Source organism: Carya illinoinensis, chromosome 16, assembly GCF_018687715.1.
Source record: "Carya illinoinensis cultivar Pawnee chromosome 16, C.illinoinensisPawnee_v1, whole genome shotgun sequence".
NCBI classification, from domain to species: domain Eukaryota; kingdom Viridiplantae; phylum Streptophyta; class Magnoliopsida; order Fagales; family Juglandaceae; genus Carya; species Carya illinoinensis.
The window spans coordinates 28503907-28520264 of NC_056767.1; the positions used below are offsets into that span (position 1 = coordinate 28503907).

At 34.5% G+C, this 16358-nt stretch overlaps 2 protein-coding genes across 3 annotated transcripts; one reads left to right on the forward strand and one right to left on the reverse strand.

Moving 5' to 3' along the window:
- Positions 1 to 1096: 1096 nt before the first annotated feature.
- LOC122299588 (translation initiation factor IF3-4, chloroplastic-like) lies at positions 1097 to 6843 on the reverse strand. 2 transcript variants are annotated; one of them, XR_006239708.1, is made up of 10 exons: positions 6488 to 6843; positions 6366 to 6405; positions 6115 to 6174; positions 4933 to 4985; positions 3813 to 3868; positions 3683 to 3716; positions 3118 to 3190; positions 2922 to 3014; positions 1395 to 1950; positions 1097 to 1246 (listed from the first exon to the last, which is right to left on the reverse strand). XR_006239708.1 is itself a non-coding variant. In XM_043109971.1 (9 exons), exons 1-9 carry the CDS (start codon positions 6760 to 6762, stop codon positions 1813 to 1815), a joined length of 822 nt encoding a protein of 273 aa, XP_042965905.1. In that variant the 5' UTR covers positions 6763 to 6843; the 3' UTR covers positions 1097 to 1812. The 2 variants fall into 2 exon arrangements, 1 of the variants encoding a protein (XP_042965905.1); XM_043109971.1 differs by having other exon boundaries at positions 1097 to 1950.
- A 1918-nt stretch (positions 6844 to 8761) lies between these two features.
- Positions 8762 to 11965, forward strand: LOC122299000 (zinc finger BED domain-containing protein RICESLEEPER 2-like). Its single transcript, XM_043108840.1, has 3 exons — positions 8762 to 8951; positions 10080 to 10792; positions 10907 to 11965. Exons 1-3 carry the CDS (start codon positions 8762 to 8764, stop codon positions 11963 to 11965), a joined length of 1962 nt encoding a protein of 653 aa, XP_042964774.1.
- The last annotated feature ends 4393 nt before the right edge of the window (positions 11966 to 16358 follow it).

Sequence of the window (16358 nt, forward strand, 5' to 3'; positions counted from 1 at the left end):
AACATATAAGCATATTCCTTATTTCACATCTTATGAAAACAACAAGTTCTCCCCATTATGGAATGGACCGGACCGGACCAAATTGGAAAGATCCGCAAAAGGAGGACGGATGCAATCAGTATAAGCATATCGGGTGACAATGCTCTAGGATGACTTACAATATAAAGGAATCATTGGTCGTTTCTTGTCTAAGCCATAAAAGAAAATGTTATATACTACCTACACTCTTATCTCAATACAGTATGATGTAATTAGAATGGCCGTAAATATAGTATATAGTATGACTCAACCGTAAAACCTTTTTTATAATGTCAACAAACTATTATTTGTTTCGGAATAAGTAAACGCAAAATCAAATTGAAAATATTTGTAAAAAGAAGCATGAGCAATGCTAGGATGAGAATCTACAATCTGCCAACCATAAAAAATACTTAAAAAAGTACGAAAGCCATTGCTTTCAAAACCGCTGCAGTTTAGGGGTTACATAGAGAGAGTAGGAATGCTTGGGATGTAAGAACTTAGAAACGAAGCCAAACCCCAAATCGTTTGGTGTGCAAGTTAAAGTCTCTCTATCTAGACAAAGACTTGCTACTCCTACTTGCACATTCGTCTCTCTCTCTCTCTCTCTCTCTCTCTCTCTCTCTCTCTCTCTCTCTCTCTCTCTCTCTATATATATATATATATATATACACACACACACACACACAAAAGCACAACAAAATAGATCAGGCACACGCAAAAATGGGGCGGCGTTTGAGAGTTGGCCTTGCATTTTCACCCGAAGGTATCCCTTCCTCACCACCCCCCACCCCCACCACCCAACAACAAAATAGAAGCTTATTCAGTCATGTCAAACAAAGATGTTGCCGTGTTGGCGTGTCAAATTCCTTAATCCTAATCTACTAAATGTTGCATGTTGGGTTCATATCGTATTAAATCAAGCTCAAATTATGCACGGGTCAGCCTTAATTTGACTCATGAATTTCGTGTAATGTTTATATTGAATACGTGGATCATGTCAAAAAATCGCCCACCCGAGGAAAACTGCATAAAATACAACCACGACACACAAGTACGAAAGTTTTAAGACAATGAGTTCAAACTCAGTCACATAAAAGAACATTTGCAATAGGAATAATAATAAAAATAAAAGTTGTGTTAAGAGGTATTTACTCTTACAACCTTTCTTCAGCTTTTGAATGCTTGGGGGTCTTCACCTTTGTTTGATTGAATAAGATTCCAATCTCTTTACTCAACGCCATTCAAGAAGAATACAAATAATCAGGCATAAACAACACCACAGAAGATATCAAGATTGCATATATCCTAAAATGGATACCACCATAATAAATGGAGACTGATTCTAACAGCTATAAAAGGAAATGTGAATTCACCTCATACTGGTGTCTAAACTCTGCCTTTACGTTCTTGATTTATGGATCATTCTCCACGGTTCCCATCCGGTAGCTGGGAATCTGGGATACAACCACTTGTGCACTTGCCCCACTTGCATCCATCACAAAATGCTTGAACAGACAACATGCTGTTATAGACATGGACATAGCAATCCAATCTTTAAAGCAATGGTCCAAACTCGCTTCCAGAACTCTACTACAAGTTAGAACAGAGAATGTAGATTCTATTATTAAAAGCCTAGTAAACATATTCTCTAACAAATGTTAAACTAATGCTATACAAGGCTTCTGGATCCTCGATCAAGTTGAAGAACGAAAATGAATCATTGAATATCACCCTGTAACTGTGCCATCACTAGCACCCCACGGCCATAATAAATGAAACTTTGGACTGCACTCAGACACTAGCTGATACTTCATTTGCCGCTGACTTGTCTTGTTTCTTTGGTGGTTCTTGAGCTTTTTGTGCCTTGTTCGGAACCAAAACTATGAATATGTTCCGGTCACGGAAGTTTTTGGCCTCCTCGGTTGCAAGCTGCATTCCAACCCAACAGGAGATTGAAGACAGAATTAAGGGAGTTACCACACTTTAAAAGAGAATAACCAAGACTTAAGACAGGCATCGATGTAAAAATGCAAAAAGATAAATAAAATGACAGAAATGTCTGAACCTAGAAGAGAATCACAAGAGTGAAGTGAACCACAAACGCCCAAACCAAAGAAGACTGTTCAGGTCACTTATTGATGCCACATTTACTTGACAAGTTTTTTTATTGGTAATTTACTTGACTAAATTTTTAATTGGTCCAAAGGTGAGAACCAGAAATGTAGCAGGGATGGTCCTGCTGCCATCCATGTTTTTCCCCAGCCCTGATGGAAGTAAGAGTCAATTCTAGGTCTCTCCAATGCAATCTCTCAGGGACTTCTCTGAAAGGCTAGCTGTAACCTTATTGACAAATTTCCTAGGATATTCAAGAAAAATGAGTGGGCACCCCTGGTCTGAATAGAAAGGCAATGGAGGGAGAGTTTTGAAGAAGACTGAAGCCAATGATACCAAGCCAACTGTAGTTGACCATTCTTTTGAGATTAAACGAACCTGTTTTGAAACAGTATCAAGAATGACTGCATCATGATTTCCCTATATAAATTTAACTGAAATGAATTTCAACTGAGATTGGTTTAATACGTGTGATCAAGCATTCATCTGAAAAAATTACAATTGAGGATTGACAAGAATTAGAGACTACTTTTAACTAAATTTTGCTTAATATGTGGTGATCAAGCATTAGCTGACAAAAATTGCAAATGGGGATCGAAAAGAATTAGTCTTCCAAAGTTTAGTCAAAACTGCACCATATCAGCGCTGCAATGGTTCCATTCCAAACATATTAGTCAATTATTTAACAATGTATTTCTGTTCTTGTTCGTGAAAGAAGAGCCTACTTACCAAAAAACAGAAGGGAAAAAAAGACAGAATATAAACCTACGTGGCTATGTCATGAGTACCTCTCCAACATCATTCTGAAAACGTCTGATAAGCTCGATGGCAATATTCCTGAATTCATTTTCACGACCTTTCAGGCTCACTATAACCTTCACCTGCAGGATTTGATATCTCAAATGTTTTTTTTGATAAGTCAAATCACAAACACAATTTCAACATGTATACTCCATGCCGACGTCATAAGAAAATCCCAGTAACCTTGTCACCATCTTTCAAAAACTTCCTTGCAGCTTTCAACCGAACAGAATAGTCATGTTGATCAATGTTGAAACTGCAAAGAAAATGAAGAAAATCAGTTAATGAAAACATTTACAAACTGAAACTGACTAGTATAAAGTATGTGGATGCTTCAGCTATCGAATTACGGCCTAAAGAGAGAATTTGAAACATGCAGGTAAAAAAGTGCATACATGCATCCCCTTAATACCTAATCTCATGGTTAGATTAGGGGGTCTGGCCACTCTAGGTTTCAACTAACCCTTAGTATGGTTGGTTGCATTTTAGCCATATGTCATAGCATCCACCCACCCTCTTTGAGCCGTTCCTTGCAAGTAAGAAATGTTTTTGCATACATAATTCCAGATTCAGTAAACTAGCACGCATAGGCGATACTCTTCTATATGTTCCATATACTTGGGCTCTTGCCTATTCTTATGATAAAAATTTTTGTTTACTGATAAAAGAAAATTAATTCCAGATAACCAGGGAATCTTGTCAAAGAAAAACTTAGCCAAAAGAATCATAAATGAAACTGACTACATACCCCATTTTGAGCTCCTTTAAATCCACGCGATTGGCTAGCATTTAAGAGCAGACTTTGTCAATAACTTTCTGAAATCTGAGAAACATAAATCAGAGAAAATCAGCGAAGTCTAATTAGGGAAGACATTCACCAGCGCTTTTCTTCTGCTGTTCTCTTTTCTTCTTTTGCTGTTCATATTTATATTTACTGAAAAGAGAGAAGAGATATGGATCAAAGGGTCTTCTAAGGTTCAATAACCCCAACATGAACATTCAACAAGAGGGAAAAACTTTAAAAAATCAGATTGAGAAATATATAGATTTTGATCCAACAGTCATTTTATCATAAGTTAAAGACGGTCCAGGTCCAAGGACAACACTCTTTCATTTTTACCTTTGTACCATTCATGTATTAGTAATTTAGTCTATTTGTTTTGCCTAACAATCTCCAGGGTCAAATGGCGCTACCTCCCCTCAGAAGAAAGGATTGGGATGAGGTCATCAATTAAATACCCAATGGATGAGCATGTAACTTCCAAACTAAACATCGAAGGGGAAAGGGGCGAAAGCGAATTGATAATTCTTCTTAGAGGAGAAGAAGTGTCCTACAACCTAAATAAGCATATAGCCCTTCATTCGTGAAATTATTACCATTTTGAAGTTTAAAAAAAAAATATGAGATTCCAATATAGCAAAGATATCCTTAGCAACAGACCATACATGCCCTCTGGGATACTTTATTTCACGTGAACAGATAAGAACACAATTGGGTGAACAATATCTACACATAAAAGCTACCTTGAGTTTGTAAGGGACCATACATCACACTTCATGTAGATAGGGCTTTTGATTTCATTTACTGCTTGACACTTGAAATACTGGTCAATTTTTTTTCTAAACTATATATGAATCATAAACACATGAATTACATCAACTTAGGCCTCGTTTGGTTACACAAACCATCTCATCTCATCATTAAAACTTTTCCAAACTCCTACACAAAATACAATAAACAATTCAACTTTTTCAAATCCCAAAAAAAAAATTATATTAAAAAATTATATTCTAATAATATTTTATTCAACTTTCATTTCATCTAGTATGTGTAACCAAATGAGGCATTAATTTTCATTTCAAATGGCTGACATACGGTAAAAATTGAAAAAAAAAAAAAACTGTAGTAGATTTTTTTTAAAATATAATTAATAAAGAAATTATATATATATATATAACAACTCTTCATCTGAAAAAATATGGCAAAGTACATCGTACTTGTAATCCATTATTTTGACAACAGGGGGATCAGCATCTGGGGATAATATGACCTACAAAAAACCGAGTGCAAATAAGTTCCTGTATAAATTAATAGAAAGAACCACAGATCACTCTAGAAGCTCAAAAAAATAAACCTTTCATTTTCTTACATAGAATGAACACACTTTATTTACTTGAGACTCACCGTTTACATTCAGCGTATTGGATGCGAAGAGCAACTAGTTCATACCTTCTATGGAAAATTAATGGTTTTAATTCCACAATTTGTGATAAGAATTTCAATAAATACACTGGAGGCGAGTGAAGCAGAAGTTGACATTGGAGATCTAGCATTGCCCAATCACCCAATGCATATGTCGTAAAAACAAAAAGGTGAATCTTTGGTTGAGCAAAATTCCACAAGTCGTCAGAAAAGAATGATTTGGTTGTTCTACAAACAAGCAGGAACTCATCTGATATATATCATTATTCTCATGGGTTTTAGTAGACAGTTTTTCTTTTATAAATCAACGTCTCTATTGGATTAAAATCAACATTCATTTTTTTTCTTTTTTCTTTTTTTTTTTCCACTGTTGTTAAGTTGCTCATAAACCCAACAAGTCTTAAATCCATGACGTTGGCTCCACCCTCTTCCTAAGAGAGGGAAGAATTATTGGCTCATCGGCTAATATTGACTCTCAGCATGTAAAAATATGGGCATCTGATAAAACCATGCAATAGAAACCAACTACGCAAACAGCCAAGATGCCTCAAACTGAACAAGAACCAGTAGTTAAATTAAAAGAAAATGGAAAACTGAACAACAGCACTAGTTCTTCACTATTCACTTGTGGGATACACGCCAATACTATTCATTATTTTATTATTACTTTTCACCTATTTTTCACTACTTTTAATTACTATTCACTCCCACAACACTATTTTTGCATAGGATCATTTTTAGGTTGTGTTTGGGTAGTGAGGTGATATCACAAAATTGGATACTCTCAGAATGTGCATTAACAAGCATATTGCCACATTTTTTTGTCGGTGTATTGCCACATATTTGAACAAACAACAGTCAAAAACAAACAAGCATTCGCGTATTCCTCGAATTTTTTATTTTTTATTTTTGCACATTTTCCGGCCACTCAATTACTTGTTCAGAGAGCAAAGAAATCACACTAAAAGATGGATTACCAGATCAAGTTCGGCATCCTCAGCCATTTGAATAGCCTCATTTTTGGATAGCACTCCCACCTACGAATATAACAGCATCAATCTCCAAACTATAACATTATCTCAGAAATTAAGAACGCAGCTCAAGGAAGCACACAAGCGTAACATTTAAAGTTAGACAAAAAGATAAGATATTTCGCACTTATCTCCACTTTCCTGCGTTTTCCCAGCTACCAAACGAGCGTAAACCAAACAAAACGAAAGCCACTCACCATATTCTGTTTCTCATCAATTAGCCTCACAGTGGCTGACCTATTTCAAAACCAAAAAGCTCAGTTTCATTCTTAATCGAATCCAACTTCGAACGCACGCGCACACACTCAGCCATAAGTACCTAATGGTGGAGATGTCAAGTGCTTGGTCGTCATCTGAATCGCTCTTCCGGTACTGCCTCGAATTTCTGGGGCCAGAGGGGCGAAACCCGCCTCCGTACCGGGCGGTGACGGAGGAGCCACCGAGGGTTGAGGAGAGAGATATGGAGCTCGACTTGATGGTACCTATGTTGAAGAGGCGAACTCCGAAGAGCTTGGAATCGAGACGAGAAGGCGTCGCTGTAAGGGTCCGTGTCAAGAGGGGCTTGGATGGAAAGCAGCTGGCGATCCCAGCCATGGCGTCAAGAGAGTAGACTTTCACTGTGAGTTTGTCGCATAATTTACGAATTTCTTACTTATCCACCTTTTTTCCGGATGCTTTTGTTGGTCGGGTCGGTACTGAAAATCTGGATCTTTATGAAACTGACGAAAGGTCAAGAATAATGCTACGAGCGGGTCCATACTTGTGCCTCACTTTTTATAGAGAATATTATATAAAATAAAATTTATAAAGTAATATAATTTAATGTGATACGTTAAATTATAAAATTATTTTTATTATAAAATAAATTTAACAGTTCACATAAAATTACGTTAATTTATAAATTTATTTTTATTTAATTTATATATATATATATAACAATCATCTTATATAAAATGCAATACTTTTTATTATTATTAGATCATCAATTATATTTTTAAAAGAAAAATTAAAGGATTGATGGGTTATACCACTTCATGAATAAAAGTAGGATGAAATATACTTTGTAAGATTTTCCAAAAGTTAACTGGGGTTGATGAACAGATATAATCAAGATTTTCTAAGAGTTCTCAAGGAAAGAAAACCCATAAAATCATTGTTTTTAGGTCCCCAAGGGAAGAGATCAAAAGGATTATGATTAAGGGAAGGTTTGGGACATATACAAAATTCTAATCTAATTTCAATTTATCACTTTTTATTTTATTTTCAAACATAATTTCAATATAAAATTTTCAAACTAATCATTATAACTTTTTTAAACTTTCAAATAAAAAATAAAAAATAATTCTAACTTTTTCAAATTTGTAAACAAAAATAATATTATAAAACTATATTCTTACAATATTTTAATTTTATAATATCTTTTATTTAATTTTTTCTCTCTCCTTTTTCAAAACTCAAAAAATACTCAACTCAAACTATCTCACTACTATTTACAAACTATTTTACTACTATTTACAAAATTTTTAAAGAAAACCTCATAATCGGTCCATCGGTTCTTCTTTAAATAACAGTCCTTCAATTAAAAAAAAATGTCATGTACAGATCAGAATTTTATCAAGATTTCACCGCACCACAGACGATCCCACCTAGGGCTGCAAATGAACAGAGCAGCTCGTGAACAATTCAAGATAGACTCGTATAAACTCGACTCGGACTCGATTCATTTAATAAATGAGTTGTTCGTGAACATTAATATTGGTTCGAATATTAAATGAGCAAAATTCGTATAATCTTGACTCGATTCGGTTTAGGCTCGTGAACAATATTCGTATAAACTCGATTCGACTCATTTTGAACTCGTCACAATACTCGTAATATTTATATATATATATATATATATATTTACATATATACTTACATGTACTCTTTTATTATATATATTTTATACTTATACATATATTATTTTTTACACTTTATATATATGTTAAGTAATATATATATATATATAAAATAATATATGTTGTTAGTTTAAGTTTATGTATAAGTAACATGTTTTAGTATTTTACAATAATAATGTATTATTGTAATTAAATGTTTATAAAAATAAACAACTCTAATTGATTGCGACACTTTCTTAACTAATCATATTTTGATTATTTGGCTATATTTAATATTATATTAAGGATAATTGAATACTTTAATATTAAATTAATAGCTTTATTATGTAATTTTTTAAATGACTTTAATGTATTAGGCATTCTTGATCCCATATGCATTTTTATTTATTTCACTATTAGTAGTGACTAGTAGTGAAATTTTTTAATTTTTTAATCTTTTTTCTTAGTGATTAAAAATAATAAAAAAATACTTGACAAAAATAAAAATTTTAATTACATTATAGTTTATAATTCATGACTCTATAGAAAAATAAAATAGTACAATCTCAAATATATTAGAATATTTTTCCTTTTCCTTTTAGACAGTTTAGCGCCTAGCGGGTTTAGTTTGTTTATTTCCCTTATTTTGAATTTTGGTTATTTGCACGGCACCGTTCCCCAACAGCTCCTTGGTGGGACGTTTACGGCTTGAGAAGATGGATAGCTGTCGAGCTTCTCAGAAGTCAGACTGCAAAGCGAGAAAGCGTGCCATCTACAGACTTGAAATGTTCCATACTTGCACGGTTCCAAACTCCAGTTCCTCAGCTCATCAAGCAAGCATGAAGCACGGTTCCAGTTCCAGTTCCAGTTCCTCTGTTTCTTCGATAGTTTTTGGATTGGTAAGAGGTACTGCTCTGTTTTAAGATGAAGGCTGAAGCTAACACAAATATCTCTGTGTGATAGTGCTCTGTTTTAAGATGAAGCTAACACGTAGAATGCTCTGTTTGGATTTCCTCTTTTCCCTTTATATTTCTTCCTCATTAATCTGATTTCCAGTGAAATATATCTAAGGAAAACAAAAGCAGAGGGTTTTGAAGCAACGGATTCATCTTCTTTTGTAGATTGAGTGATCTTCTTCTTATTCTTTTCATCATCAACCGGAGCCAAAGCCAAGAGCCAAATCGTCTTAGAGGTAGAGCTTTTCTGATGGTGGCTGTTGGGCTTTGAAGAAGTAGAGCTTTTCTTGTGGGGGCTACTGAGCTGCATACTTCACAGGTTTGAGAATGGCATAAGGAGATTTTTTTTTTTTTTTTTAACTCATCCATTGTTATGCGTTGGCAAATTAAGAAGGTTCATGGATGTCTGATCTTTCTTAAGTTAACAAATTTCCATTTTGTTTTAAAATTCTTAAGTTGGTATTTGATAATTCTTATAGCCTTACCTTTTCCATAATGATAAAACATTTGGATTTGCTTCTGCTGCTGTGAAGTTGGGGGGGGGGGGGGGGGGGAGGGGGATCTGGAACCTTCGCCCGACACATTCTATTTGAGTTCTCTCGAGCGTAGTGTCGAGCGCATGTCGAGTGTTCAACTCTGCCTGAGTTTGCTCGAGCTCAGTATCGAGCACGTGTCGAGCGTTCAACTCTGCCTGAGTCCACTCGAGCTCAGTGTCGAGCGAGTGTCGAGCGTTCAACTTTGCCTGAGTTCGCTCGAACTCAGTGTCGAGCGAGTGTCGAGCGTTTCACACGCGCTCGACACTGCGCTCGAGCGAACTCAGGCAGAGTTGAATGCTCGACACGCGCTCGACACTGAGCTCGAGCGAACTCAGGCAAAGTTGAACGCTCGACAAACCCTCGACACTGCGCTCGAGCGCCCTGTTGAGTGAGGGTCGAGTGAATACATCTGTTTTTATTTTTATTTTTATTTTTATTTTTTTACTCTAGCTATTTGTAGCTATATTTTCTTCTTAAAAAAAAATTAATCTGCAATATTTGTGTCTAACATTGCCACTACTTGTCTAAAAGTTTTTGTTTAGACATGTATGAACAAGTACCAACTGTTGAATGCTCATCTGCAAGTCCACTAGTAGAGATTGAAGTTGATGGTATTACTGGTAGAGAAGAATTTAATGCTATAGAGTGTGATAGTAATGATGGGAATAATGAAGTTGATGGTATTATTGGTGGAGAAGAAAACCCAAGTGCCCCTATAGATCCCCAAAAATATGCATACCAAAGGAAGCCTAGGAAGAAAACTTCTGCAGTTTGGAAAGATTTTAAAATAGTGGAGAAGAATGGTGTCAAGAAAGCTGAGTGTAACTTTTGCAAAGATCTCTTGTCCATTTCTTCATCAGGTTCTACAACTCACTTTCATAGGCACTTGACTAGTTGTCTTCCACACATAGCTGCTTCTAAGAGGCAAAAGGTTTTGACTATTGACATGAAGGGTTCTGAATGTGTGAATGTTGTAAAAAATTTCTCGTATGATATGAAAAATGTAAGAGAACTAGCTTTTCACATGATATTTTATCACGAGTATCCTTTTTCCATGATGGAACATGTGGTGTTTAATAAATTTATGAGAGCTAATACTCCTTATTGGCAAAAAATAAGTCGTACTACAGCTAGAAATGATTGTCAATCCACTTATGAGATTGAGAAAAAGAAGTTGAAGACAATATTGAGAGGTGTGAATAAAGTCAGTATAACAACCGACATGTGGACTTCAGGTCAAAAGATCTCATATATGGTTATTACCTGTCATTTTGTTGATCCTGATTGGCATTTATAAAAAAGAGTCTTAAATTTTTGTAAGGTCCCACCACCACACAACGGGGTTATTATTGCTGATGCTCTTTAAAAGTATTTCACTGATTGGGGAATTGAGAACAAAGTATCTACAATAACAGTGGACAATGCTAGATATAATGATGTAACTTTAAGGGTTCTCAAAGATGTTTTCAGTTTGAAAAAGAAGTTATCTATCGAGGGGCAGCTTTTTCATGTGCGTTGTTGTGCACATATAACAAATTTATTGGTCAAAGATGGACTAAGTGAGATTGGTGAACTTGTCGACTGTGTTCGAGAAGGGGTGAAGTACTTGGTTGCATCAGAAACTCGTATCAAGCAATTTAGTGATATTGCAAAACAATTGCAATTACCAAGCAAGAAACTTTTTTTGGATGTTCCTACCAGATGGAATAGCACTTATCTAATGCTAGTTTCAGCCTTAGAGTTTAGGGAAGTCTTTCCGAGATATGGAGATAGAGATCAAGGCTTTAATTATGTTCCAAGTGTTGAGGATTGGACCAAAGTGGAAAATGTCTGTCAAATTTTGGCAGTTTTTAATGAAATTACAAACATTATCTCAGGAACTGAGTATCCAACTGCTAACTTATTCCTTCCTGAGGTATGGAGAATAAAAGAGGTGTTGAACAAGAAGTCTCTTGACCTAAATGATTACATACGAGCAATGGTTGTGAAGATGAATACAAAATTTGATAAATATTGGGGGGAATGTAATTTGCTTATGGCAGTGACTGCTGTTTTGGATCCAAGGTTCAAGATGATGCTAGTTCAATTCTGTTTTCCAGTAATTTATTTAGAACCCGAAGCCACTAGAAACATAGACACCATCTTGAGAATCTTATATGAGCTGTATGATGAGTATGCTGAAGATTATAATTTAGCTAATGTGGAGTCGAGTGGACATGAAAATGCTCGAGACATAGGTTCTTCTTGTAGTGGCTCTATCAATGTTGTGGGGAAGAATGTGATGAGTGGCAAGTCTATATTTGAATCATTCGTTAGAAGGAATGATACCATTCGTCCAGTGAAATCTGATTTGGATGTTTATTTAGAGGAAGGTGTCTATATTTGTAGTGAGGATTCAGATTTACATTTTGATGCCTTGAAGTGGTGAAAGGTTAATGATCTAAAATACCGCATTTTATCTAAGATGGCACGTGATATTTTGTCAATTCCAATTACTACAGTGGCTTCAGAATCTACATTTAGTGCTGGTGGTAGAGTAATTGATCCTTATTGCACATCAATGTCTGTTGAAACAGTAGAAATGTTATTATGTGGAGCTGACTGGGTTCCGGTACTTCATGGTTTGAAAAAATCATCGAATGTAAGTATAATTTTATTTAATGATTTTTTATTGCCATCTATAACTTGTCTTAACTTATTGAGAACTTGTCTTAACTAATTTTTTCTTTCATTTTCTAGAGAGAAGAACCAACTTATGAGGAGATTTTACTGCCTTGATGGGAATCAAGAGACAAGTTGTATAGTTTTGCCTTTTTGGTATAATGCTATTTATTTTTGAATTGTTATTTTGTTATATCATGTTGCTAATTATATCGTGTGTGTTTTGCATTATAGGTTGATGGTGATTGGCATTTGGCTAGTTTTTAGTCTCCTTTTCTTTTTGTGAATTGATCTACTAGAAATACTACAAGGAACAATGATAGAACATGTTATTTAAGACAAAAGTTGTAATTATTTTTGTGGATCAAACTTATTGACTCATTGGAGGTTGGAGGCTTGAAGCTGTCCAACTAGACAAGGTTGAGAATTTGGGATTTTTTGGAAGTTTGGATCTAGGTGATTTCATTAATTGAATATCTGACTTATTTGAATTGCAGCCCTAGTTTTTTGTAAAAGTATAATTGTGTTGAATGGAGAAATATGGATAATTATAAGAAGGTATTTTGTAGTGTTTCTTTTTGTACTTGGTGATCAAAGAAATGGAATTTATTATTTGATAGAGATTTGTAAACAAAGGTAAGTGGGCTTTTTTTTGATATTTCGTCCAATTTTTAGTCAGATTTCTGAATGTGTGCCATGGAGGCTTTGATATTGTTCTATCAATCTACTAATTTATTTGTAATAATTTTTTATTTATTATTATTTGTCAAGCTCTAAATCTACTAAGAACTAAGTTATTGAATTGTGTTATATTTGTAATGGGCATTATTTGTAAGTTTGTAAGCTTTTGAAATTACTTAGTTTATTCTTTTAGTAAATTTGCTGGAAATTGTAACTTTAATTAGTGATTTATCATTTGAAATTATAATTTATTATTTTTGTAAGTTCGCTAGATTTTGTAATTGTAATTAGTGATCTACCATTTGAAATTGTAATTTATTGTGATACGATATCTTATATGTTGGAATTATTATTTTACCTATTTGTAAGTTTTAATTATATTGTGGTAAGTGATGAATCATTGATTTATGTCTAATAACCATTAAGAACTCAATTTAATATATATTATCATAATTCTAGTTAAAGTTGATTAAGAGAAATAATCTTATTTCTACTTCAGCCAACAAAAATAAAAAACAAAAAATTGTGGGTCTGATTTAAATCGAGCTCGAGTCGAGCTACTCGAGCTCGTATCAACTCGAGTATTTTTTGTACTCAAGTTTGAGTCGAGTTCGATCAGAATTTACATTAGACGAGTCGAGCTCGATCAGAAATTCTCAATCTTTTTCGAGCTCGAGTCGACTTCGAGTAGGTATATATGCTAAACGAGCTCGAGACCCCCTGTTTGAATTCGACTCGATTCAGTTCGTTTGCAACCCTAATCTCACCCCTCCAGAAAACCTTCTCCCCCCTCTCCACTAGAAATCATTCTCTGAAATGAAAACCCCTTCCCCTGCAAAAACCATTCATAGGTGATTGCTGCTCCCCCACCTCGATCATGTCTCTCTATATTTTATAGTCTTTCTTGTAAGTCTCTGTTTGTATAACCTGTTGGAGATGCTCTAAATGTTACCTCTCCTTAATCTACAAACAATCCCCAACATCAGGATCATTTATCTACAAACCCAAATTTATATATCAACAATATCCCAAAATAAATTCACTGTAGAAAGTTTTGATTCCCTTAAAAAGAAGAAAAAAACTATTTTTTTCTCCTTTTAGGATTTTATATATCTACAAGCAATGTTGACTCTGATATTGCATTCACAATTGCTTTCCCAAATCCATAACTCAACCCCCCTAATCATTTTTTGAAACCCAATCTGTACCTCTAGTGGCATAGGTGTAGAAATACTGGACGAAATCCACACCCTTGTCCACAGCGGTGGCGCTTCGCTCTTCGTCCACGATGCTATTTCGGTAGCTCCCCATGTTGCCCACACAAACAACTTTCTTCTCAGAGAGAGAGAGAGAGGTGGCGGTGGACTGGAAGTACAAATCAGTTTTCCTTTCCGTGAATGTGTGTAATGTATATCTAATTTTCCCCTTTTGTTTTTCATGTGAATAAGTGTATTTAAAGTTTAACGTAATTTTTTAGATGTCAGCATATAAGTGGAGGGTGTTAAACAGAGAAAAATAGCCAGACCACTTAGAAGTGGTTCTCAAATTTTTATTTCATCTTACTCCCCAAACCTAACCCTAAGTCATGCCTTTCCATCTAATCTGTTATCATCACTCCAAAGTGTCTAAGGCAAAAAGCTATAGAATGAAAAATATATGCCAATGGTGTTTGGAGAGTTTGAGTTATCAATCAATAACGTCATCGTGGTTTGCTCTTTATCTCAAATAACAATATCTAGATTAAGGACTGATTTGTTTTTACAAATCATCTTATTCTAAGGTATCACACCAGATACCAACACTAACCCATAACAAGAAAAGAATGGAAACAAGAACGTTATCAAGAAAAGAAATAAAGAAACCAATAATCCACTTTATTGATTCTTGAATAAGGTTTTCGAGGAACCTCAACCCTCCATAGTCCATACACTTCCAAAAATTGATCTAAGCAACTGAACAGAAAATAATGAAGTTCCACTTCCGTATTTATACAAAGGGATGTAAAAGAGAAATAAACGACTCTGTTAAGCCTCCTTTGCTTTTCTTCCCTTCTAAGCAAAAACATACCGCTTCACTCATGCGATAAAACGCATCATTCAAACTCCAATCTGTTAATTATGTTATTCCTCACTTCGCACCATTTCATTAAAGCCAAGCGCACCGTTTTGCCTTAACTTGTGACCTCACTTCTCTTCCTCAACACTACTTAAGTCTCATTCAGCTCTCTCCTCCCATACACCTTACAATCTCCACTCCTTTAAAGACCTTGTCCATAAGGCCTTGACACATATCTAATCATTAAAAAATTTCAAACTTTTAAATAAAATAAAAAAATAATTCAACTTTTTTAAATCTCAAAATAAAAATTACATTAAAAATTTATATTTTAACAATTTTTTTTAACTTTCATCTTATCTCATCTCATCTGTATAACCAAACGAGACCTAAATAAAGAGATTTGACACGGTTCAGTAAATTGTGCCAACAACCACAAAATGCCCTCCTAGCGCAAGATACTTCATTGTCATGAACGTTTATACATCCATCCAAATATGTCTTTCTTCATTTTTTTCTTATAACCCATCTATTTATTTTCTTGCATTTTGATAGACATACAGTGAGTCTTCCATAATGTCATCACATTCTTTCTATCGTCAAGTCACGTTTTGGCATGCAAATTCCAACCATCTTTTTTCGGCTAATATTTTCAAAATTAGGGTTGGTAAAGCTCTACAAGGGTCATCTGCCCAGCCCCATTGATACTTCATACATTTTTTTTTTCTTCACCTCGTCTCCTTCTTTTGGGCAAGACCCACTATTTGGTTGTGGATCTATCATGCGCAGAAACCCACAACCTGGCTATAGATCTTCCATGTTCAAATCTCCTTCAAGCAAATGTTCTTGTTTGATTTGAGCTTGATTTGTGTGGATACAATATGGAAGGTTTGAGTTTTTGTTTATCTGAGTGTATAGGTGGGTCAAGCGATACGTTAACACCTCGTTTAGATAGTGAAATGAAATAAGATGATCTGTAAATAGTAATGAAATAATTTGTGAATAGTAGTGAAATTATTTGAGTTAAAATATTTTATGAAATTTTAGGAAATATGAGAGAAAAAGTTAAATAAAAATATTATAAGTTAAAATATTGTTAGAATATAATTTTTTAATATAATTTTTATTTTGAGATTTGAAAAAATTGAATTATCTTTTGTGTTTTGTTTAAAAGTTTTGTGAAAGTTATAATAATTAGATAATGATTAGATTAAAAAGTTAAAAATTTAAAATTAGAAAACGTTTGTATTTGTGATATTTAAATATTGAGATGAGATGAGATTTGAGGATCTTCCAATCCAAACAAAGCAACAAAGCCTAAACCACTTGCTCAACTGACGGATGGAGTTGGAGACAAAACCATTGTTTTAAATACTGTATCGTACCGGTTGGTACGGTCGGTATATTCCGTACCGGCCACTGGT